We start from the raw sequence: 25,199 nt of genomic DNA, 5'->3' as shown, positions 1-25,199 counted from the left end.
ATTGTGTGTGTGTGCTAAGTCACTCAGCGGTGTCTGACTTTTTGCGACTCTGTGGACTGTAGCCTGCCAGGCTCCCTCTGTCCATGGGATCTTTCCGGGCAAGAATACTGGAGTGAGGCTGCCATTTCCTATACCAGGGGGTCTTCCAAACCGAGGGATCAAACCCGCGTTTCCTGCATTGCAGGTAGATTCTTTACCACTGAGCCAGTTGGGAAGACCAGCATAGAGTGTATTCACAGCTAGTTTTATTATAGCAATGGGATCCTAAGCAAAATCAGCAAATAGAAAGGCACATGGAGTAAAATCTGCAGGAAATCGGCACAGGGTTCCAAGAGTCCTGGCCCAGTGGAGTCTCACAGGACATGCTTAATTCCTTCAGGGACAAGTTTGACAACAAGCGTTAAATGTTGTCTAGGAGGAAGGTTTATCACTCAATTCCAAAGTTTTTAATTAGAGAGAGATCATATGGGCAACTTGTTTTTAGTATGTGTTGAAATTCTAGGCTCCTAGGTGGAAATTAAATGTGCAGCATGAACTATGTGATTGTATAAGCAATCAAAAAGGCACAGTGAATCACTCTACCATTTAAGGAAACTTTGTATCAAGCAGGTTTTAGAAAAGGCAGAGGAACCAGAGATCAAATTGCCAACATCCACTGGATCATTGAAAAAGCAAGAGAGTTCCAGAAAAACATCTATTTCTGCTTTATTGACTATGCCAAAGCCTTTGACTGTGTGGATCACAATAAGCTGTGGAAAATTCTGAAAGAGATGGGAATACCAGACCACCTGACCTGCCTCTTGACAAACCTGTATGCAGGTCAGGAAGCAACAGTTAGAACTGGACATGGAACAACAGACTGATTCCAAATAGGAAAAGGAGAACAAGGCTGTATATTGTCTCCCTGCTTATTTAACTTGCATGCAGAGTACATCATGAGAAACACTGGGCTGAATGAAGCAAAAGCTGGAATCAAGATTGCCAGGAGAAATATCAATAACCTCAGAAATGCAGATGATACCACCCTTATGGCAGAAAGTGAAGAAAAATTAAAGAGCCTCTTGATGAAAGTGAAAGAGGAGAGTGAAAAAGTTGGCTTAAAGCTCAACATTCAGAAAACTAAGATCATGGCATCTGGTCCCATCACTTCATGGGAAATAGATGGGGGAACAGTGGAAACAGTGGCTGACTTTATTTCTCTGGGCTCTAAAATCACTGCAGATGGTGACTGCAGCCATGAAATTAAAAGACGCTTGCTCCTTGGAAGGAAAGCTATGACCAACCTAGACAGCATATTAAAAAGCAGAGACATTACTTTGCCAACAAAGGTCTGTCTAGTCAAGGCTATGGTTTTTCCAATAGTCATGTATGGATGTGAGAGTTGGACTATAAAGAAAGCTGAGTGCTGAAGAATTGATGCCTTTGAACTGTGGTGTTGAAGAAGACTTGAGAGTCCCTTGGACTGCAAGGATATCCAACCAGTCCATCCTAAAGGAGATTAGTCCTGGGTGTTCATTGGAGGGACTGATATTGAAGCTGAAACTCCCAATACTTTGGCCACCTGATGCGGAGAGCTGACTTATTTGAAAAGACCCTGATGCTGGGAAAGATTGAGGGCAGGAGGAGAAGGGGACAACAGAGGATAAGATGGTTGGATGGCATCACCGACAATGTATATGGGTTTGGGCAAACTCCGGGAGTTGGTGATGGACAGGGAGGCCTGGCGGGCTGTGGTTCATGAGGTTGCAAAGAGTCGGACACGACTGAGTGACTGAACTGAACTGAACTGAACTGTATCAAGACAGGGAGCTGTTTAGAATTTATTTAAATTCCCAGACTCTAATCCAGCTTGCAAGCTGGGCCCTTCTAAAGATTGCAGACTCAGGCCTACTTGTTAACTCTTTCCTGTATGCCTTGTAAATTGGATAGAATGTTATATGTGTCCTTAAATGAAAATCAACTTGACAGTGGCCATGTACAATAGAGCTCCCATATTTGTGTTTTTAGGAGTAGTTGAATTGTTGAGGATAAATTCAAATGTCTTTACAGGTAGATAATCAGACCCCAGTTTGCAGAAGACTGAACCATTTAGTGACCTCATTATCACTTAGCATTTTTTAGTCTTTTACCAGGTACACATTTATATCATATTAGGGGAACGTGTCTATTTTTGTCAGTGCTACATAAGATTAATATATGTGTTACTTACTTCTGATACTTGACTTTGGGTAGTTTTTGTATTTTAGGTACAGGGAAGCATAAACAAGTTTTTATTATTATAAACTAACTCAAGGAGGATCATTTTTCTCCAACAGTTTCCATTATTTTGTCATTTAATTTCTTCCCTGTCCTCAAATTTTTAAAATTCGTCTTTGCTTTTCTGTATTTCATATTCCTAAAGTTAGGTAATAACTGGCAGTGAAAAGCAAAGTGAGCATGGGATCGGGTGAGGGCTTGGAGAAGAGAAAAAGAAAGGAATTTGAGCAGAACCAACTGTAGGCTGCTATACAAATTCAAGCTGAGAAAGTCTTTGGGGTCCAGAGACACAGTGTCAAACCTACCAGCTTGACAAAAATCATTTTAGTTAAAGTTTCCAAAAGAAAAGATTTCACACAAATATTTAAAGATATTTGTACCTAAGGCAAGGAAGTGCTTTAAATACTAATGAGAAAGACATGAGAAAAATGTAGGAAGCTAAGAGTTACTAATTAAAAACATTTTTCTGTGGATTCAATTAGAGTTGGCAAACATATGGGTAGAATATATCATAAGATGTAATGCTTTATATTTACACATTCTTTTTTCTTATAACCAGGCTGAAAGCAACCACGTGTGTCCAAAGCAGATACACATCCATGATGTATCTGATTAGAAGGTTAGGGGGATTAATATGGAATCTTCCACTGTATTATACTAAACTCCATGTCAGTCATTTAAGACAGAAGAGTCTCTTTTCCTCTTATTCCAATAGATTTTTTTTTTTTTTTAATTTGGATACCTCGGGTCTTAGTTGTGGCAGGAGGGATATATAGTTGCTGCTCATGGACTCTCTCTAAGGCAAGGGCACCCCACTCCAGTACTCTTGCCTGGAAAATCCCATGGACGGAGGAGCCTGGTAGGCTGCAGTCCATGGGGTCACTAAGAGTCGGACATGACTGAGCGACTTCACTTTCACTTTTCACTTTCATGCCTTGGAGAAGGAAATAGCAACCCACTCCAGTGTTCTTGCCTGGAGAATCCCAGGGATGGGGGAGCCTGGTGGGCTGACGTCTAGGGGTCGCACAGAGTCGGACACGACTGAAGTGACTTAGCAGCAGCAGCAGCAGCATGGACTCTCTAGTTGTGATGTGTGGATTTAGTTGTTCTAAGGCTTCTGGGATCTCAGTTCCCGACCAACCAGGGATCAAACCCATGTCCCCAGCATTGCAAGGTATATTCTCAACCAGGGAAGTCCCCCAATAGATTTTTGATAAACTAAAATCATATTTTGTTTTGGGAGCCAACATGGATTTCACTATTCCTATTATTGGTTTGCTAACTTCAAAATAGCATGCAAAATGCAATGCAGAGAGTCAAACAGTCTGTCATTTAAAGTGTTATTTTCTCCTAACATTCAATTATAAAATTTTTGTACATGAGGTCAGAGCTTTGGCCATTAGATTAACCTTTGATAATGTGACTTTGGGAACAACATCATTACTCATAGAATTACTATAGTGAAGTGGAGAAAAGTCAGATTCTGATTTATCTCAGTGTAATACATCAGGGACAGCTGCTCTTTGCTATTCATGCATCTGGCATCTCTCTTACTGGGCACTTAAAAGTTCCATACAGTTGATTAAAAAGCTTTAAATAAAATGTACCCCTGGTTGAACACCTTTAAAACTAAAATTATTTAAAGTATACTCTGTGAATCATATTCATTTCTAGATGAACTAATATAAGGAGTAAGAAACTTGAGTATATCAGTTTGAGGAAGGCAAATTTACACATACTGATGATTCAGTAGTTTCAAAATGCTTCATTGAAAATGTGTGATGTCTTTTTAAAACAGAATGTCTAAATGTTACAAGTTAGAACATACATGTTAAGTAGATAAATTGTAAACATAAGCCATTTTACCAAAAATTAGTCTTATATTCTCTATTTATACATGGGAAAATATCTGATGAATAAAATACTTGGTTGTGAGCTTTCTTTTTCATTTATTCATCTTCAATTCTGGAGAGAAAAAACAGGAATAATAGGATAAACTTCATGAGTTCCATTTACAATCCTGTTAAGACAATTTATTCAGACTCATCTATAGGAAGAGTATCTAAGTCTTCAGGAAGAGAAGTCAGAAGAAGAAATGATTTAAAATTTTTTTCTTCTTAAAATTGTACTTGCCAAAACACTGACAGTAGATAGATTACTCTGGAAGATGGAATGGTTGGATAATATCATTTTTTTTTTTGCTTATTTATATTTCTCAACTTTTTTCCTATTTCCAGATTTTTTTTTATAATCTGGAAAAAATGCTTCCATATTATTATCTGAATTCAACTGTACAGAATAAAACCACTTGACATAGCTTAAGTTCCTCTTATAAGTTCACAATAGTAATAAGTCATATGTTGTTATTGTTGTTTAGTTGCTCACTCGTGTTTGACTCTTTTGCAGCCCCATGGACTGTAACATGCCAGGCTCCTCTGTGCATGGGTTCTCTCTAGGCAAGAATATTAGGATTGTTTGCCATTTCCTATGCCAGGGGATCTTCCTGACCCAGGGATCAAACCCACGTCTCCTGTAAGTCTCCTGCATTTCTGGCTATAAATGGTGTTACTTTACCCAAAATAGTTGTATCTCCCAAATTTTAATTAAGAAAGAATCCATAGAGACTCTAATTTATTAGGCTTAAATATACTATAATATAGTGTTTCACACATACTATAGAAAGAATTATCCGTCTGAAAGAAGAGTCTATATTCTTTATTCTTATATCAAAGACTCATTAAATGGACCAAGTTGGCAGTTGTCATCAAGCATTGTTTACTTAGACTGTGAGACACACCAAAGCTGACCATGGCCAGCCCTCTCCATTTTTGTCATCCTTCTCTCTTTGGCCTTTCCCCTATTGCCTCTATTATTATTGTTGTTATTATTCATTTTACTATATTCTTCATGTTTTCCTTTTTATTTCTGTATATTTGTACAAGGACTTAAGGACAGGAAGGTGGTGGTATTTACTTCTATCTATTTTGGATTAACTAAGGTCTGATGATTATCATTAAAAGGTACTGCAGTTATTAAGCAACTAATTTAATAATTATGAACTGACTAAATTAAATACAAGCAGTTATGACAACTTAGATTGCTAAAATCATCGAACTGAGACAGAGAAAACAGCAATAACAGAAATGCTATAGAGGCACATGCTTAAACTGGGGGTGAGTACAAGAGACAGAGGAATATGGCCTAATATTTTAATTTTCAAAACAATTTCAAATATATCATCAGAGGACAGCAGTATCATGTAAGTACAAAATGTCCTTCCTTTTTCCACCCCCATTTAACAACTAAAATTTGGTATTCGTTCATGAACAAAAGTGCCACTGTGGGAGCTGTGGGGTCCAGTGCCGAGGGCCAAAGCACTCAGGAGGAGTCTCTCCCACCGGGCACTGCTCAATAGGCAGACAAACTTCATATGGGCTTTGGAACCAGCCCATGAACTGGTTCCAGCTCTCTTCAGCCACAGTTGGGAAAACCTGCGGAATGCTGATAAAAGACACCCACAGAAGAGACAGCCTCTGCAGAAGTTCCCGTTGAGGATAGATTCCAGCACTCCCTTAGATCAAAAAAAGTTCGGAAGCCTCAGAGAGGGTAAGAGGAACTTCACTAGCATCACCCTCATATCTGGTGCTGTTAATAGCCGGTGTTGGGAGAGAACCCTTAGGCTTCTTTCCTCCAAATAAAAAAGGTTGCATGTGTGCTAAGTAGCTTTAGTCATGTCTGACTCTTTGTGACTCCATGCACCATAACCCGCCAGGCTCCTCTGTCCATGGAATTCTCCAGGCAGGAATACTGGACTGGGTTGCCATTTCCTCCTCCAGGGCATCTTCCAAACCCAGCGATTGAACCTGTGTCTCTCGTGTCTCCTACATTGGCAGGCATGCTCTTTACCAGCTGAACCACCAGGGAAGAAGTTTCAAATAGCTGTGCACAACTGAAGATATCAGTAATTGAGAAGGCAAGAGCATATCAAAAGATCTTGAAAGAGTTACGTTCACTGTGAACATGGCTTATTTCTACTCCTCGTCAGGTATTTCAAATACTGGTGGTCATCAAGGTATGAGAAACATTATTCTGTGTTTAAAATATTAAAGGGTGTGGTGATACAATAATAATTTCAGAAACTTGTGGCAAAGGAATTTTACCTGAGGTTAGAGAGTGAACTGATTAGAGGTGTTGAAGCAGCTGGTTGGTAGTCCACTTTCCCCCCAAATATCATGAGAAAGCCTTCAGAGAAGAAAAGAAGGCTGATGATTCAGACTAACGTTCTTGTGAACATAATAACTAGACCTCCAGGTAAAGTAATGTTATTATCTAAGATTATGGCCTTATCTATTTAAAGTTTTTAATAGGCTATTCCTAAGACTTGCTAATAATAAATAAACCTAGAGTCTATGGATTGAGGAGATAGGACTCCCTTGAAAATGTCATGTAAGCTGATATAGAAAATGGAGATATTTCATGGATTGAACACTCACTCTATTGGATAGGTGATACTACAAAACCTAACTTAGAGACCTCATCTATTACTCTGGGCCAGAGAGTGAGCATCTAGTGCCAGAAGAGGGGTCCTAAGGAGTCACCTTCAGTATTCCAGACCTTCTTCGATTAAGCCCATTAATATCCTTGAAATTATAAGTAAGCCATGAAAATGAGTAAGATTTCAAAGAAAGTAATTCAGGTTTTAGCTATAAAATACAATATGCACAGAGAATTGAATAACTTTTTCCTATCCTTATATCCAGAAATGCACAGTCTAATATTTCAGTCTATCTCCTACTGGTATTTTTACTTCATATTTTCCATAAATGTCCTGTGAAGAACAGTAATATTATTTTCAAGGAGGTTATGGCTTCTATTGGAGAAGGCAATGGCACCCCACTCCAGTACTCTTGCCTGGAAAATCCCATGGATGGAGGAGCCTGGTAGGCTGCAGTCCATCGGGTCGCTACGAGTCGGACATGACTGAGGGACTTCACTTTCCCTTTTCACTTTCACACATTGGAGAAAGAAATGGCAACCCACTCCATTGTTCTTGCCTTGAGAATCCCAGGGATGGGGGAGCCTGGTGGGCTGCCGTCTATGGGGTCGCACAGAGTCGGACACGACTGAAGTGACTTAGCAGCAGCAGCAGCAATACTTCTATTGGAGTGAGAAATGTTTCACTTAGAAAGATACTTAGAAGAGTTCTCTTCCTATAAGAAAGCGACTACCCTCATACAACCTTACCCTCTAGGGCATAATGACTTTGAGTAGAATAACCTAAGATACAGTTAAATACCTTATTATACTTACATTTTAAAATTACCTTAAGAACTTTGTTACCTTTGAGTATTTTAATATCACCTCTGTGCTGGAAACTGTGGTAATTGCTTTAGGTATGTCATTTAATCTTCTCAGTATGAAGTAGCTACTAACTGTATCTCAATTTAATATATAAGGAAAGTAAGACAGAAAAATGTTAAGTGACCTGACACAGGCTCCACAGCTAATAATTGGAAAAGTTGGGAAACAGAGAAGGGTCTCCTAAGAGTGTAGGGTCAGCAACACAGCTGAGGGAGTGGACAACTTGAAAGTTGGAAGCTGGCCAGAGTCAAGTTCAATGAGATGGATATGGCTGAGGAACTTCTAGAATCTACTATGAAAGTGAAAGTGTTAGTTGCTCAGTCACGTCCACTCTTTGTGATCCCATGGATTTCAGCCTGCCAGGCTCCTCTGTGGAATTTTCCAGGCAAGAATACTGGAGTGGGTAGCCATTCCCTTCAGAGGATCCTCCCACCCCAGGGATGGAAGCCAGGTCTCCAGCACTGCAAGCAGATTCTTTACCGTCTGAGCCACCAGGGAAGTCATAAGATCTATCACGCCTAATATTTAACTTTAAACTCACTCATACTACTCCGTGCTCAGATTCCCAAATTGTCAGCAAATCTGTTAGATATAACTGCCTTTGTGAGAGGTATTTTTCAATTATCAAGGGAAATGTTCTAATATTTGGGCTAGTGTAGGGCAGAGAGAAAAGAGCAGCTATAAAGGAAAAGATTGGAACAGAATTCCTCATATTTATCCAGAGAATTCTTGGAGACACTGTGGTAGGGAAGACATGTGGATACTGGATTTTCCAAAGCACATGGGAGGGAGACAATTTTATTTGAATGTAACAGCTACACTGAACAAGCATGATTTGTGAGATGCCATGTAAAAACAGTTATATCTGTATACTACCGACCCTTCAATTTTATTATTTAAGGCTAACTTCCCCATTGCCCCTGGGTAAAATTTGGAAGAAATCTTAATATTTTCTAATCATTTTCTGATGATAAAAAGCAGCATAGTTATTAACATAGTATAACAAGTATAATAAACAAAATTTTAAATCTCCACTAAGGATGCCTCTTGTCTTTTCTCTTCTCTGACTTGCTCTAGCAGATCTCCACTTTCATCTCATCAATCTCAGTTTCCATCCTTGCCAGAGTTGTAGGTGGAAGAGGTTAGGGAGATGGAAAGGAGCAGGAAAAGTCTCAGTTTTCTTTCGAGGCTTGCCATTGGGGTGTTCCTTGGATTGGACAGAGCTTTGAAGCTGACACTTACTTTTGTGGTCAAAAATAACAGGGAACACCAAGAGTTTTGCTTTTATGGTCACTCCTCTACTCCCTATGTAGGAATGTTTTACCATCTACAGAAATGGAGAAATTAAATACAACTGAAGGTGTAGGTGGCTGAAGCACAGATCCAGCTGGGCAGAAATGAGACTTGGCTATTTACTCTGTCATAGTTTTTATGATTCTAAGACCTCTTTATCCCCAGGGAGCCACAATTAAACTGCCCATTAAATATTCTACCAACAAGGCCAGTCCTCCGAAACATTATCACCTCTGAGATTACTGCTATTTTTTGAAAAAAGCTTGCTATTTAGAGTAGCTTGTGATTGTGTCTATTTCAATGTCTTATGGTAAATAAAATGTATTTTTGAATGACTTCTGATAAGATTTATTTGGAAAGTGTATTTCTTTCTGATGAAGACAAATCAGCACAGATTACTAATTTATAATATTTTCTAAGAGTGTAACTGAAAGTGGGGTCCGGCTGCTCACTCCTCAAAAGCCAATAAAGAGACAAGATTAGTGGAAAGGAAAACTTGCCTTATTTTGGATGCCAACAACCAGGGTGGTGGGAGAGAGGGCAGATGCCTGTCCAAAGGCCAATTCCCCACAACTCTGACAATCAGAGGTCAAGAGCTTTTATAGACAGAAGGAGGGATCTACATGGAGAAAGAGCACAATGAGTTCGAACAGTCATCTTGAAATTGGTTATGGGGTAGTCTGACCTGCACCATCTTGATTGCTTTAAGCACAGTTAATCTTCACTTCCAGGGCTGGTTTGTTCCTATTTCCTTGGGGCCATTTCTTGGAATTGTGGCAGCTAACGTCATGGCTCTAGTCTGGTCATAACGTAGTTAACTTTTTCCACCCGGTGAGGGTTTCAGTATCTATAACATAGCTCACAGATAAAGGCTCAGAATATTATCTATAGCCCTTGAAAAGGAACTAAAGGTCTTTCATTTTTCTAACTGACTCCGTTATTATAGTTCTGTCCTGTTATTCTTTGCTTCTACATTTTCTCGCTTCTTTGATTAAACTTATTTTTTGGCTAAAGTTTTTCTACAGACTAAAAACAGGCTGAGGACATGGTGGAGAAGGACGGTAGGGTTCTGCTATGCTTCATTAGTACAGTTTAGAAGTGACATGGTACTATAACTTACTGTCCCTTTTATTCCCTTAAAGTCAAAACTTCATAGGTTTTCTCTTTCACTATAAACTATTCTTAGATTTTAGATTAGTAATTGAGGGACCCAATGAAATAATCTTTTTAATCTTCAAGAATAATCAAGAAGGAACCCTAGACAGTTCTTATGAATCATTTCATAGAATTGACTCTCAAAACAAGGCATTTCTCTTAACAAATCCTTTGTGTTTACATTTTCTAAATTGATCTCAGCCTATAATTTCTGTTCATTCATCCATCCTGTAAATTCTTTCTCATCCTGTATATTAAGTTGTAATTATTGTACTATAGGTAGTAATTCCCAAAATAGTGTATTTTGGGGTTTCCCACTCATTAGCATTCTTCAAAGGCTTCTCATTCCTACCAACTGAACTCCAAACTCACTAATCTGTCATTTAATTTCTTTCACAAACTATACCCAATGTATCTCATGAGCCTTATCTTCAATTCTCAGTACTCAGGGACTCACAGTTAAGGAGAATGAACCCATATCCATGAAATTTGGGGAAGTAGCTGCACTTAGAATGACTTATAAATTTTCACCTCATAATATATCTGAATTTTTCAGGATAAAACATCATATTTTCAATTAATTTCTCCTGTAAAAATATAATGTCTGAAAAGTATGCTACACACCTTGTGGCTTTGTGAAACTCCTGACTAACAATCTTACTCATGAGCATACCAGTTGGATAATATATGTGCAGTTCTCCTCAAGAGGGGCATTCCACTCCAGCTGACTTTTTTCACACATTATTCCTGGTGGATGTTTATGGTTTTCCACTCCTTTGCTTTTGTTCATGTTTTCACCCCTTCCTTCATCTTTATCAAGGGATATTTATTTCTCTTCTGCTCTGCCTTCTTTAAAGTCACAACATAAATCTTATTTCATCTTGGAAATTGTCATTGACTGACCTAGTGTGAAATATATATTCTTCCTCTGAATCCCTAAATCATTTTAATTTTATGCCATGTATTTGATTATTAGTCCTTGACTATCTTATGGTATCTATTCTGTCATATTTTATATATAACCTGTTTAAATGCCTTGTTTAAATATCTTTCTTATGTACCTATGTCCAGTTCCTCTAATTTTAATGTTATTGATTCAAGGAAAAAAATATATTGTAATTACCTGTTTCATTTGAGGACCTACTCTATTTCCTTTAGTTCCTTTTACAGATTTGGTATTCAATATAAATATACTTATTTTGACCTTGTTTTTGGAATCTTAAGATTGCATGGGACTAAGCATATCTTAACTAAGAATTACTAGTAGGTAAGCAATATTGAATGAATAAATTAATGACTTCAAAAAAGGAATTAATGTACAGAAGTCAGTGAATTGAATGGTATATGAATTATCCCAATAAATTTGTTAAAATGAAGTAATGTACAGGACAAAGACAGATTTTTATGACCAACCGTTTGTTTTATTTTTCTTAATGGAGCTTCATTACTTAATGTGTAAATGAGTGGAAATAGCACAGATATTTCTTCTTCCTCCATAGAAAATTAGCTCTTGAAAACTGTTTTCAAGTAATTATATTTTAGCAACTGGATACTGTCATTGACAAGAAAATAGAATCATTTATCTCAATATGAAGCTATGAAAAGACCCTGAGTTCTCTCTAGCTGGATGAAAATGATAACAGCCCGAAAGTAAACCATCTTCTTGGCAGTAGTTATCTAACAAACACTTAGGAAATTTCTGAAGTCTTTATCACTTTCAATTCGCTGCTCCTTATGTGTTCAATTATAGCATAACTACCTTTTCATTCAGATGGCATTTTATTACAGTCTGCACACAAATTTCAAGAAATTATATTAACAGGAAACCTCCTTCCCAAAATTCAATCTCCTACTAATGATACACAAAGAAAAAAAACAAGCAAAACTTCCTGTCCTATCTGAGCTTAAAGATGACTCAAATTGGTAAAAATTATAATAATACTATTATTATTGTTGTTGTAACATTATTATTATCATTGTTATTATTATTCCTATTATAGAGACCAGAATATTCTACTAACAGTTAAAAATTTATTGAGTCACATGTTAACTGCTTTACATTTATTATTTCACTTAATAACCCCAGAAACTCTGAAATTCATGTATGATTATCCCTATTTTATAAATGAAAAGACTGAAAGTTCAAAATATTATTCATCATCATACAGAAATTAAACAACAAAGGTGAAATTTAAATTCAAGTCTAAATGCAAAGTCTATACAGTCTATTATCAGTTCTTAAGTTACAGATTCAGTTCTTGAGTTATTGATTCATTTTAGTCTGAAGTAAGCAGTTTCCCCATTTGTATTAATAAAATATAGATATTTTATGGATAGTGAAAAACTACTAATTTTTGAAGCACAGAATATTGAATGTTGAAAATACAGTATCTGAACTGCAGTAGAATTATCAAATATTAAGTTAAATATCAAATTTATATGAAATGGATAAAGGAAAGCCCCATTCAAAATGGTGTCAGAAAGCCTTCAAGAGCGCTGAAGCCTGTACCACACATACACCACTTGTACCACCTGTGGTAGCTTATTCTACATACCCCAGCAGGAAAAACCTTACTTTACAGATCCCAGCAGGAAGAAGCAGGATTTTCTCCTTGTTTAGCAACAACCCAGCCTATGAAAAAACTTCTGCAACTCCGCCAATGAGAAGCTGCCACACCCCACAAAGGCTTGCTCTTCTCCAGTAAACTTTCATTCAAAACAGTCCAATTTCCTCCTTTCCTCTGCAAAAGAATGCTCTCCCGTTTTGTGTCCCAGACTTGCTTACGGCGAACCAGAGTTTGTCTCAAATTGTGATTCCTCTGCTGTGTACACGTGTGTGTGTGTGTGTGTGTGTGTGTGTAAAGTCCCTTCGGTTGGTTCTGACTCTTTGAAACGCTATGGACTGTAGCCCGCCAGGCTCCTCTGTCCATGGGATTCTCTAGGAAAGAATACTGGAGTGGGTTGCCACGCCCTTTTCCAGGGGAACTTCCTGACGAAGGTATGGAACTCCTGTCTCCTGGGTCTCCTGCACTGGCAGGCAGGTTCTTTACCGCTATCACCATCTAAGAGGCCCATTCCTCTGCTATCCTCGAATAAACTTGATTTTGCTGGCTAAACCATATACCTGTTTATTATAAAGTTTGACAATATCAAATATGAAATTAGAGTTTAAGCACAAACAGCCTAAAATGATTCTTAGGAATAAAAATATTTTAGAATTTCTGAAGGAACAAATCCAGACATTAGGTCTGTGTTAAGAATACTAACATTTATTTACGTGTGCAGGCATGTGGGATAAAGTGATGAAATGGGGCATCTGGTTCCTTCTTGTCGTTGATTCTGGCTCTCACTAAATTCTCTATTCCTTTTGTCTTCTTGGCCTCTCCCCACTAAGTTTCCAAAGTACACATATGTTAGGTATTTGATCTGGGATGATGTTAGGGAATTGCAATAGAGCTAGAGATGGGAACAACCTTAAACTGAATGCAACATCGCATTTTTCTTACAGTCCCCCCAGCCATACCTACCATAATAAGAGGTTTTGTTCGGAAAATTTATTTTAACCTCAACTGATGGGAACTGCCCTAACCCTCCCTATTCATTCTCTTCATTTTCTCTTGTCCAATCCTAGCCACCTACTTCCAGAAAGCAAACAAATGCCCTTTTATCTTCAGCCTAGGGAAAAATCTCAAACTCTTGTTGTTATTCAGAAAGTTAATGTATTTCTCTGATTCTTCTAGATCCTTTAGAGGGCTTTTCACTTGTCATCACTGAGTAAAAATTACCTACATATGAGAATTTACTAATGCTTAAATCCTAGCAATTAAAAAAAAGCAAAATTTCAAGTTTTGGTTGAACTTTTCCTCAATTATACTTTTAGCTAAGTCTGTCTACTTTTGCAACAACCTCTGTAAGTTGAAAGCAGTAGAAATCATATTAGCTATCTTTCCAGGAGAAACACCAAGGGCCATGGAAAATTTTTGAATGTTATTTTAATTTTTCTTTCCAGTGCATTAGCCACAGCAGCAAACAGCAAGGCATTTAGCAAAGCAATTCATTCACAGACTCTACAGTGGGTCTTAAACATATTTCTAACAAGCTGATGTGTGGACCACAACTCATATTTTTCAAAGCTCAGAGGTTAGTGTTAAAAATTGAACTACAAGCTGTCATGTACCTTCAGAGCACACCCACACATCAAAATACTCATGGACACCACTGAAATATTAGCCTGAAATAGCCTTTCAACTGCAGCAGGTGTTTCTGATGGTGTCTGACAGTCTGTTAATATTATATAGTTTTAAAGTTGTTTCCTTTTTTTCTCCCAGTATTTCTAAGAATATTTATAAGGAAATTACAGACTTGTAAAAATACTTAAACTTTCTTATCGTTAAATATGCTTTTCAAAGTTCATCAACAGTTTAGTCATTTAAAATATATACTTTTGTGTTCCCATACCAAACATAACTTGTTTAAACCCTGTGTCATCTTACACTATTTATATTCAACTCGGTCTCTACCAACAACAATTTTGCTATTTATTCTGCATTGTCAATAAACTGTTACTATTGTTCTAAAACATCTTTATTTTTTGGTTGTTTTTGCCACTCTATTTTTTTTAGTTGAAGGGTAATTGCTTTATAGAATTTTGTGGTTTTCTGTTAAACATCTTTAAGAGGATCTATTTTTAAAGAATTGCATACTATTTAAGTAATGTGATTGTATTTTGAATACTAAACAGAACTTAATTTTTTTCTTTGTTACAGAGTTTAAAATGTTCAAGTAAATAGACATGAGATTATTTTCTTACAAATCAGGAAAAAAATGTAGATATATGTAGCTTATTTTTCTATATCTGAATTTCTAGAATGCTTTTACCTAGTTAAGATCTATTTTTCAGTGGTCAGTTTATCAACTCACATGCTAAGAGGCCTCAGTGGAACACTCCAGATAGCAAGAATAGCTTTAAGTCCTGTAGCCTGCCTACAGTTAGACTGACAGAAATAGAGCTGTTAATGACATCCATGCACCAGACCATCAGAACTACTAGAAGACTTTGAGGGCTTTAAAGAGCTAAAACCTTTTCCACATTGCAAAACAAAGAGTGTCTAAATATTTGCATCCTGTCTAAGCTAGTTCACGGACTAGTTTTTTAAATACTTTCTGACCTTCAGTAGAGAGCAATGGTTGACATTTTATCACCAAGAACATAATAGGCGATACCAAGGAAAAGACATTTATTTTACACTTATTATGTATGTGTGCTCAGTGCTCATCAGTTGCTCAGTCATGTCCAATTCTTTGCAACCCCATGGACCATAGCCTGCCAGACTCCTCTGTCCATGGGATTTTCCAGGCAAGAATACTGGAGTGGGTTGCCATTTCTTTCTCCAGGGGATATTCTAACCCAGGATTGAACCTGCAGCCCCTATATTGGTAGGCAGATTCTTTACCACTGAGCCACCTGGGGAAGCCCTTACTGTGTACTTGGCAATCAGTAATTCTTGATGCATTATTTCACCTAATGTCCACAAGGACCCTGTGGGGCGCATTGCTGACCAGGAGTCATTATTGAGACTCCTGTTAGTGTGTATCATGCGAGTCATACACAGCTCCCGCCCTCTTTCAGTTTATAAAATTAGGAAATCCACACTTTCAGCCCATTCTTTCCTTTCTTAGATTTTGGCTTGCTATGGCTCTACGCATGCATGTCTTAATTGGTAGTCCCTGCTGCTGCTGCTGCTGCTGCTAAGTCTCTTCAGTCGTGTCAGACTCTGTGCGACCCCATAGACGGCAGCCCACCAGGCTCCCCCGTCCCTGGGATTCTCCAGGCAAGAACGCTGGAGTGGGTTGCCATTTCCTTCTCCAATGCATGAAAGTGAAAAGTGAAAGTGAAGTCGCTCAGTCGTGTCCAACTCTGTGTGACCCCATGGACTGCAGTCTACCAGGCTCCTCCGTCCATGGGATTTTCCAGGCAAGAGTACTGGAGTGGGTTGCCATTGCCTTCTCCGATTGGTAGTCCCAGGAATTACAAAAATGTCACTTGACATTCACTTCATTTCAAAATTTTAGTTTTCTCTACTAAGGCATTGCATACCACTGAGAGGGGTGGGAGTATAATCATTGTAGGAGGGTTCAGAGGCTTTTGTTTTTAATTAGATAGCAATTAACAACTCTTTACATCTAAATTGTCTCACAGATCTAATTCATTGAACCTGACATAATTCAGTTGCTCTTGTTAAACAGTAATTATGTCAATAAAAAGTGAAAAAATATAATAGAACATCATTTGCCTGGGCAATTAGGCAGAAACAAGTCTAAAATTAAAACATGTTTTATTCTGTGATAATCTCAGCATGACATATATTTAGTTGAACAAAGGAAAAAAAACATAGAACATGTAAGGGAAAGGGAAGAAAAAAAATGCTGGGAATAAAAAACCAAACAACTTTATAACTAAATGTTGAAATGCAAAATATATATAAAAAAAATCCAAGTTATTGATCCTTTGTCCCAATAGACTCACTTTCCTCTTCCTTCATAGTTGAAGATTATTTAGTTTTCTAGAAGTTTTAGATGGGCTCAGTCATAAAGAATCTGCTTGCCAATACAGAAGATGGGGGTTCAGTCCCTGGTTGGGGAAGATCTCCTGGAGAAGGAAGTGGCAACGCATTCCAGTATTCTTGCCTGGAATCCCATCCCTCTGTATGGGATTTCCTAGGCAAGAAGCCCGGTAGACTATAGTACAGAGAAGCCTGGTGGACTACAGTCCATGGGATTGCAAAAGAGTGAGATACCACTTATCGACTAAACAACAAAGAAGTTTGACATACCAATGACATAAGATATAAAGCTTGGAGTAAATAATAGTAATAATTCTGTGCTTACCTAACAGCCATGCTATAGAAGTTGATTGGGAGTACAGTTATTTTCCAAAAACAACCATCTATTTGCTGCCATAGGTAGTGTCAGCCATTCTGTTGCCCTCTGAGTCAGTTATGAGTCTTCAGTCTCAAACTCATGGTGGTTTTCTTAAATTCCCTCTTATCTCCATCCCACTCTATGACTAGGCTGGATATTGGTAGGAATATATCTGTCTCTTGCTTATGAAGTGTGTGAATGTTGTAGGTGGCTGGGGAAACCAAAGGCAAGGGAAAATGCTATAGTCCTCCAATTTTCTCCAACAGAATAACCTCTCCAAGTGTTTACTGTACTCTTGGCTTCTCTAAATTTTTTCAGAGGTGGTTACTGGGAAGCCGACTAAGAATTACTAAATCAATTATTAGCCTTCTTCTTTATATGTCCACTGATACAGGTGCTGTATCAGTTAGGGTTCAACCAGGAAGGAGGAACCACAAGGGACATGGAATTCTTATAGGGACTATATACAGAGGTCAACACATGTTTCCTGTAAAATAAAAACAGATTGTTAATGTTTTTGGCTTTGTGGGTCAAAAGTTCTCTGTAATAAACTATTCGACTCTGTTGTACAGTACAAAACAGCTGTAGGCAATTTTTAAACAAATAAGCAAAGTTATTTTGTAATAGAACTTCATTAACACACACACACAGGCAGTGGAATTGTAGTTAGTTTGCCCTTCTCTGCCATCTCCTGTTGATTTCTTCTAGTGTATTTTTCACTTCAATGATTGTATTCTTGACAAACCTAGATAGTGTATTAAAAAGTAGAGACATCACCTTGCTGACAAAGCTCTGTATAGTCAAAGCTATGGTTTTTCCAGTAGTCATGCATGGATGTGAAAGTTAGACCATAAAGAAGGCTGAGCACCGCAGAACTGATGCTTTTGAATTGGGATCCTTGAGAAGACTCTTGAGAGTCCTTGGACAGCAAGGAGCTCAAGCCAGTCAATCCCAAAGGAAATCAACCCTGAATATTCATTGGAAGAACTGATGCTGAAGCTATAGCTCCAATACTCTGGCTGCCTGATGTAAAGAGCTGACTCATTGGAAAAGACCCTGATGCTGGGAAAGATTGAGTGCAGGAGGAGCAGGGGGCGGCAGAGGAGGAGATGGTTGGATGGCATCACCAACTCAAAGGACATGAGTCTGAGCAAACTCCGAGAGATACCGAAGGACAGGGAAGCCTGGCATGCTGCAGTCCATGAGGTTGCAATGAGTCAGACAGGACTTAGGGACTGAACAATGACAACATTCTTTATCTCTGGTTGTTCGTCATAATTTCCAACTCTTTTAGGAAAACTTCTAACATTGTGCACTGTGTATCCAATCTCCTGAGTTTTTCATCATCCTTACAATCATTACTCTGAAGTCTTTCTCAGGTAGATTGCCTATAATCCACTTCACTTAGTTCTTCGGGGGTTTTATCTTGTTCTTTCACCTGGAACTTGTTCCTCGGCCGCCTCATTTGGTCAACGTTGCTATTGGTATTTTTATGTCTGTGGTGGGGGTTAGTTAGGTTTCTCAACCTTGGAGAGGTGGCCTTCTGTAGGAGATGCTCTGTGCATCCCAGCAGTGCACTCCCAGCTCCTCACCCCAACTATCGTGTTGGCCAAAATGTCCGTTCAGAATTTTCCATAACATCTTACACCAAAACCGAACAGACTTTTTGGCCAACCCAATATATGCTCTAACGGTTCCCCCAAGATAATCGCTTGGGTCCCTCTGTCATGGCAGGTTGACTGTGCCATAGTCTGGTAGGCCCAGTTGGCCCCCAGCCTAATTGATTGCTAGGCTCCCCTGGTGACTCAGACGGTAAAGAAAGTGAAGTTGCTCAGTCATATCTGACTCTTTGCAACGCCATGGACTGTAGCCTACCAGGCTCCTTCGTCCACGGGATTTTCCAGGCAAGAGTACTGCAGCGGGTTGCCATTTCCTTCTCCAGGGGATCTTCCTGACCCAGGGATCAAACCCAGGTCTCCCACATTGCAGGCAGACACTTTACCATCTGAGTCACCAGGGAAGCCCCAGAGGGTAAAGAATCCGCCTGCAACACCAGAGACCAGGATTCGATCCCTGGGAAGATCCCTTGGAGGAGGGCATGGCAACCCACTCCAGCATTCTTGCCCAGAGAAACCCCATGGGCAGAGGAACTTGGTGGGCTACAGTCCATGGGGTCTCAAAGAGTTGGACACAACAGACTGACTATGTCTGAAGGGTGAACCACTGCTGACCCCAGCCTCTCTAGAAGACTCTTCAAGACCAGAGGTAAGACTGGTTCAGACTCTTATCACATTACTGCTTTTGCTCTGCATCTTGGGGCATGTGAGGTTATTTGTGAGTCCTTTAAGAGCAGAGTCTCTATTCCCTTAGTCCTGTGGGACTCCTGAAATTAAACCCTGCTAATCTTCATAGCCAAATGCTTGGGGAGGGGGGGGCTTGTCTTCCTAGTGCAGGACCCCTGGACTAGGGAGTCCAACGTGGGGCTCAGAACTCTCACTCCTGTAAAACTGCGGTGATATAATTCTCCAGTTTGTGAGTTATCCACCTGTGGATAGGGGACTTGATTGTATTATAAGTCTACCTGGCTTGTGTTTCCTTCATCTTATGTTTAATTGTAGATATTTTCTGGTAGGTTTTGGTCTTTTTCATAGATGATTATTCTATAGATAGTTGTGATTTTGGTATGCTCTTAGGGGATGAGCTGAGGGTTTTCAACTCCATTGTCTTCTGGCCTTATCCAATCAGTATGGTTTTAATTTCCATTTTCCTAATGATAATGGTGGTGAAGTACATTTCCATGTGTTTATTTGTTATATATGTATATATCTTATGTGTTTGTTTGAAGTTTTTTGCCAAGCTTTCACTGGATTGTTTATTTTCTTAATACTGAATTTTGAGAGTTTTATATATTTGGATATGTCATTTATCAGATGTGTGGTTTGCAAATATTTTCTCCTAATCTGTCCTTTACCAGTTTTCTTCAACAAAATACTCTCTTCAAGTGTTCACTGCACTCGGCCTCTCTAAATTTTTTCAGAAGTAGATATTGGGAGGTCAACTAAAATTTATGAAATCAGTTATTAGCCTTCTCCTTTACATATCCTGGTCTGGTGGTATATTGGTAAAGGTTCAATCAGAGTTTTAAAGAGTTGAAGTTTGTAATTTTTATGAAGTCTAATTTATGAATTTCATCTTTTCCTAACCAAGATCACAAATGTTTCCTCCTATTTTCTTCTAGGTTTTTAAAATAACATTTATTTATTTATTATGATGGACAGGGAAGCCTGGCATGCAGCAGTCTAGGTTTTGTTTTTTTTATTTATTTATTTATTTATTTTTTTCCAGTGGGTTTTGTCATACATTGATATGAATTTAAAATAACATTTATTTATTATGATGGACAGGGAAGCCTGGCATGCAGCAGTCCATGTGGTCACAAAGAGTTGGACATGGCTAAGCAACTGAACTGATTTATTTATTTGGCTGTTTGGCTATGCTGGGTGGTAGTTGCAGCATGAGAGATCGTGAATCTTCATTGCAGCACTTTGAGTTTTGTTTTGTGTTGTTTTTTCAGTCATGGTATGTAGGATCTTTAGTTGTGGCATGTGGGATCTTAGTTCCTCAATCAGGGATCAGACTGAGGCCCCCTGCATTGGCAGCCTGGAGTCAGCCACTGGACCACCAGGGAAGTCCCTTTATTTCTTTTCTTTTTTTATCTTGAAGTTTTATATCTAGGTCTCTGATCCATTTTGAGTTTATTTTTGTACCACTACCACATTTCCTTTATGAATGTAGCTATATAGAAAGCCTTAGTATCAGGTAGAGAGAGGCCTTTCACTTTCTTCTTTCCAAAGTTGTTTAAGCTCTTCATGGCCCTGTGCCTTTTCATATAAAGTTCAGAAAGAACTCACCTATGTCCACAAAAAAAATCTTGTGTGAATTTTGATAGAAAATAAATAAAAGTATAGATCAATTTGGGATAGACACATAGATCAATAGAACAGAATAGAGATCCCAGAAGTAGATCTACATAAACATACCCAGCTGTTTTTTGACTAATGTGCAAAAGCAATTCAGAAGAACTATGCTGAGTGGAAAAGATCAATCTCAAACTTTTTTATACCATATCATTTTACTTATATAACATTCTAGAGGTCACAAAATTCTAGAGATAGAGTACAGATTAGTGGTTTCCAGGACCTAAGGAGGTTGGAGAATGGGAGGTGGCTGTTACTATAGGAAGCATGAGGGACACTTGAGATGCAGCTGTTCTGTATCTTGACTATCATGATGGTCCAACAAGTCTGCACATAGTATAAAACTACATAGAAATAAAGAGAAACACACAGAAGAATATATAAAACTGGAAAAATCTGAGTAAGGTCAATGAATTGTATCAAATTCCTCATTGTAGTAGTATGTAATAGTTATGTAAGATATTACCATTTTGGGAGGCTTGATCAATGGACATAGAATCTCTCTGTTTTATTCTTATAACTGTTTGTGAATTGACAGTCATCCCAAACTAAAATGTTTTTTAAAAACATAGAAGAAAAATGATTTGGTCTTTGCTTCTTTAGTTACTAGTTTAAAAAAATATTGTATGCTTTCAAATAATACTGTCTTTTAAAAATTTTAGTGGTATTATTCATGCAAATCCTCACTGTAAAATAAAACATATAGCCAAATAATATACATGATCAACTTTTATTACAAATTAGCTGCAACATAGAAATAAAAATATGGTGTTTGAAAATTATGTTTTAGTGATGAATAAGACAGTCTACTACTGAGGAATTCCAAAATGCTAAAGCATGATAAGTTTGCCTGATAAACTATAACATGCCTTTTTGAACAAACATTGAGATAACACATCAACTATACATCGTAAGAGATCAGATACCATTATTTTCTTAATTTATATGTGCTTTCTACTTTTAATATAAGAATAGTTCTATCAAAGAAAAGAGGAAATGTCACCACCATTCCAACCCAACACACATATGAACAATATAAATGACCTTTAAAATCTATGGAGGAGGAAAACTCAACCTAATTTACACTCACTTTAGAGTGAAATATTCTCTGAGGCAAATCAATTTTTTATAAGAATATGTCAATAAATACTGACTTCCTTAGAGCTAAAATGTCTTAAAAAAAACTGTCATATCTAAACAGGAAAATGGAATGAAGTGAAAATGAGAGCCTCATGGAAGGTTTGCTGTAGACATCAGACGCATCTGTACTAAGAGATTAGATGGTTCCAGATGACGCTCTTATCTGAGTTGTGAGCTCCTTCAGGTGAGGGCTGCCTGGCAGAGCCTGTAGCACTTTCATTTTTAGTGTTAAAGACTGGCAAAGTAAAAACATTTTGGGGTGCTAATTAATATTCTTTGTTGTTCAGTCACTAAGTTGTGTCTGACTTTTTGCAACCCCGTGGACTGTAGCACACCAGGCTCCTCTCTCCATGGGGTTCACCAGATAAGAATACTGGGGTGGGTTGCCACTTCCTTCTCTAGGGGATCTTTCTGACCAGGGATTGAACCCATGTCTCCTGCATTGGCAGGCAGATTCTTTACCAATGAGTCACCAGGAAAGCCCCAAATTAATATTCTACCTCCCTTTAAAAGAACTTCATTTACCCCAGGACTAAATTCATACAAATAAATTTTGTATTCTCCTCATTGAAGGTCATCTGGAAAGAGAAGCAAGGGACCTCAGTTGTGAGAGGGTGGTGAATAGGAGAGTGGCTGAATGTTCCTTCTCTTTATATTTAATTTTACTTTTTATTAGATTTAGCCATTACTTTTCTATTTGCCTAGTCCACCGCAGCTCCTGGAAGAGGTGGTAGAAGTGCTTAAAGTGGTCCCACAATATGTTCTATAGGGACAGAATGTTTTTCTATTAGTAGTTTATGCCTGCAAATAGAAAAATGTATAAATATATCGTATCACACACATAGGTTACATTGGTGAAAGTCTGGATAAAAGAAACTCAGGAAAGAATATTTTTACTTTACCTTTAAAAAAACTTTCATTGGAGTATAGTTGATTTAGGAAAGGGGTACTTTTAAATAGTGGCTTCCCTGGTGGCACTAATGGTAAAGAATCTGTCTGCCAATGCAGGAAACGCAAAAGACTCAGGTTCCATCCCTGGGTCGGTAATATCCCCTAGAGGTCGAAATGGCAACCCACTCCAGTATTCTTGTCTGGAAAATTCCCATGGACAGAGGAGCCTGGCGGACTCAGACCATGGATTCGCAAGAGTGGGACATGACTTAGCAACTAAATAACAATGCCAAATTTTTAAATAGCTTGAACATTAGGATAAAAGTAGGGGTAACTAATGGAAACTGAGCATATGCAACTAGACCCTAGACCCTGATGCTGGGAAAGACTGAAGGCAGGAGGAGAAGGGGTCGACAGAGGATGAGATGGTTAGATGGCATCACCGACTCAATGGACACGAGTCTGAGTAAACTCTGGGAGTTGGTGATGGACAGGGAGGCCTGGCGCACTGCATTCCATGGGGTCGCAAAGAGTCAGACACGACTGAGCGACTGAACTGACAGAGCACATGTTAAAAAAAAAGATGTTATTTTAAGACATTTTATTTTTCTATGTATGTTGGCAAGTCATTACTAGATACACAGAGGTGGGGGGATATTTTCTCATTTTGAAGAAAATATAAGATTACATTTAGATCATTTATTACTTTGCAATTAAAAGGGCAATACTTTACTCTTTATTAAAAATTCTATTTGCTATAGGCAGCATCATTGAATAAGAATTAAAAATATGTCTTGCTGATGGTGTACACTGCTTCTTCAACAACCTTCTATGATTACATCACAGATCTCCAGTTTAGGAGTGCAATATAAGTGAGTGATGAGTGATCCTTTTCTGGGGATGATTATCACACAGACTCTCCCTCTCTCATGGTTTAGATACATTAGGTCGTATTTGTCCTAAAATGACTCTCAAACTTGCCTCTCTGTCTAGCACTTACTCATCATTTTTCCTGAAGAAAAATAATATTCTCTGTCTTTAGTCCATACTGGTGCCTGCCTTCACTCTTCAGTGAATCTGTTCTTAAGGCTACTTCCTAAGTCAAAGCCAATGACTTCTTTTCAGTCTAATTTTGATTTCTTGTCTATTCTAATGCATTTGATGCTTAATATTCATTTTGGGGATACATGCTTGTTAGGGGAGTAGTTTGCATGCAGTTTTCATAAAGTGAGATGCAAACAAATGTGTACAATCAATTTTATTTAGTTATAGTTATAATAAAGATAAAATATTGCATTTTCCCCAAATATCAAATATACAAAACATGTCTCACCCAACTCTCTTCTTGCAATCAATCCTTTCATAGTATTTTTCCTGTGACATAGACCAAATTAGGTTATTTGATTCTTTAATACAAAAATGGATTAGTGATAAACTAGAAGAAAGAGGTTTCACAGAGTGATGGTGATTTGCTACACTTGACATTTACCTATTGTCCTAGACTTATTGCCCATCCCTTATGCCCTGTGGCCTGAGGGGCCCTTTTGCTCTTTCCCAAATACGTAAAGTATGTCATTCATTCCTCCCTACCTTGGCTGTGCTATCTGTATTTTGTTTGTAGGCCACACTCTTTATCTTACAGCCCAGAATCCTACTCACTTGTCAAAATTCAATAAAATATCAGTTCCTTCATGTCTTTCTGAGCTTTATATTTAATTATACTCTTCTCTATGAATCCATGGCTCTGCTAGGTGAGATTACCAAAACATACTGACATTCATTGTATTTCAGTATGTTTATTAAACATGTTAGGGTATGAGAAACATTGGAGCCTGAGGGATTGGTTTGCTAAAAAAAAAAGCAAATTCTTCAAGCTAAATAACCCCAGATCAATTGATCATAATTTCTGTGGATGATGTCCAGAATTATGTTTTTTCCCTCATCAAGTGTCTACATTATTTGGTCCTGATATTTTACTATCGGTACTGCATAAAAATAACAGAAATAAAAGAATAAGAACCTCCCTGCTTGATCCTAAGATTTCATCAGTATTCTCATTTATATTTCTGGAATATTTGAATTGTTCACAAGCATATTTAAGTATTATATGCTTACAAAATGATTGATATATTTTACGTTCCATGCTCTGATTGATTTATGCTTTGGGTATTTTCCGTGTTGCTACAGTCTTTTTTCCTCTGACTA

General features: G+C 38.0%; 1 protein-coding gene across 2 annotated transcripts in view; it reads right to left on the bottom strand.

Annotated features, from left to right (window-relative positions):
* NPFFR2 (neuropeptide FF receptor 2) overlaps positions 1 to 25,199 on the bottom strand; it is a 75,695-nt gene that overhangs the window by 10,487 nt on the left and 40,009 nt on the right. Inside the window, exon 1 of one of the 2 annotated variants that reach the window (XM_043448537.1) lies at positions 16,954 to 16,985. The exons of the other annotated variant lie outside the window; for it this stretch is intronic. Within the exon in view, the coding sequence (XP_043304472.1) occupies positions 16,954 to 16,964 (11 nt within the window). The 5' untranslated portion in view covers positions 16,965 to 16,985. Of the gene's footprint in view, positions 1 to 16,953; positions 16,986 to 25,199 lie in introns of those variants that run through there. 2 annotated transcript variants of the gene reach the window in all.

Source organism: Cervus canadensis, chromosome 26 (assembly GCF_019320065.1).
Source record: "Cervus canadensis isolate Bull #8, Minnesota chromosome 26, ASM1932006v1, whole genome shotgun sequence".
In the NCBI taxonomy this organism is placed as follows: Eukaryota; Metazoa; Chordata; class Mammalia; order Artiodactyla; family Cervidae; genus Cervus; species Cervus canadensis.
This window is presented reverse-complemented; position numbering and strand designations above follow the sequence as displayed.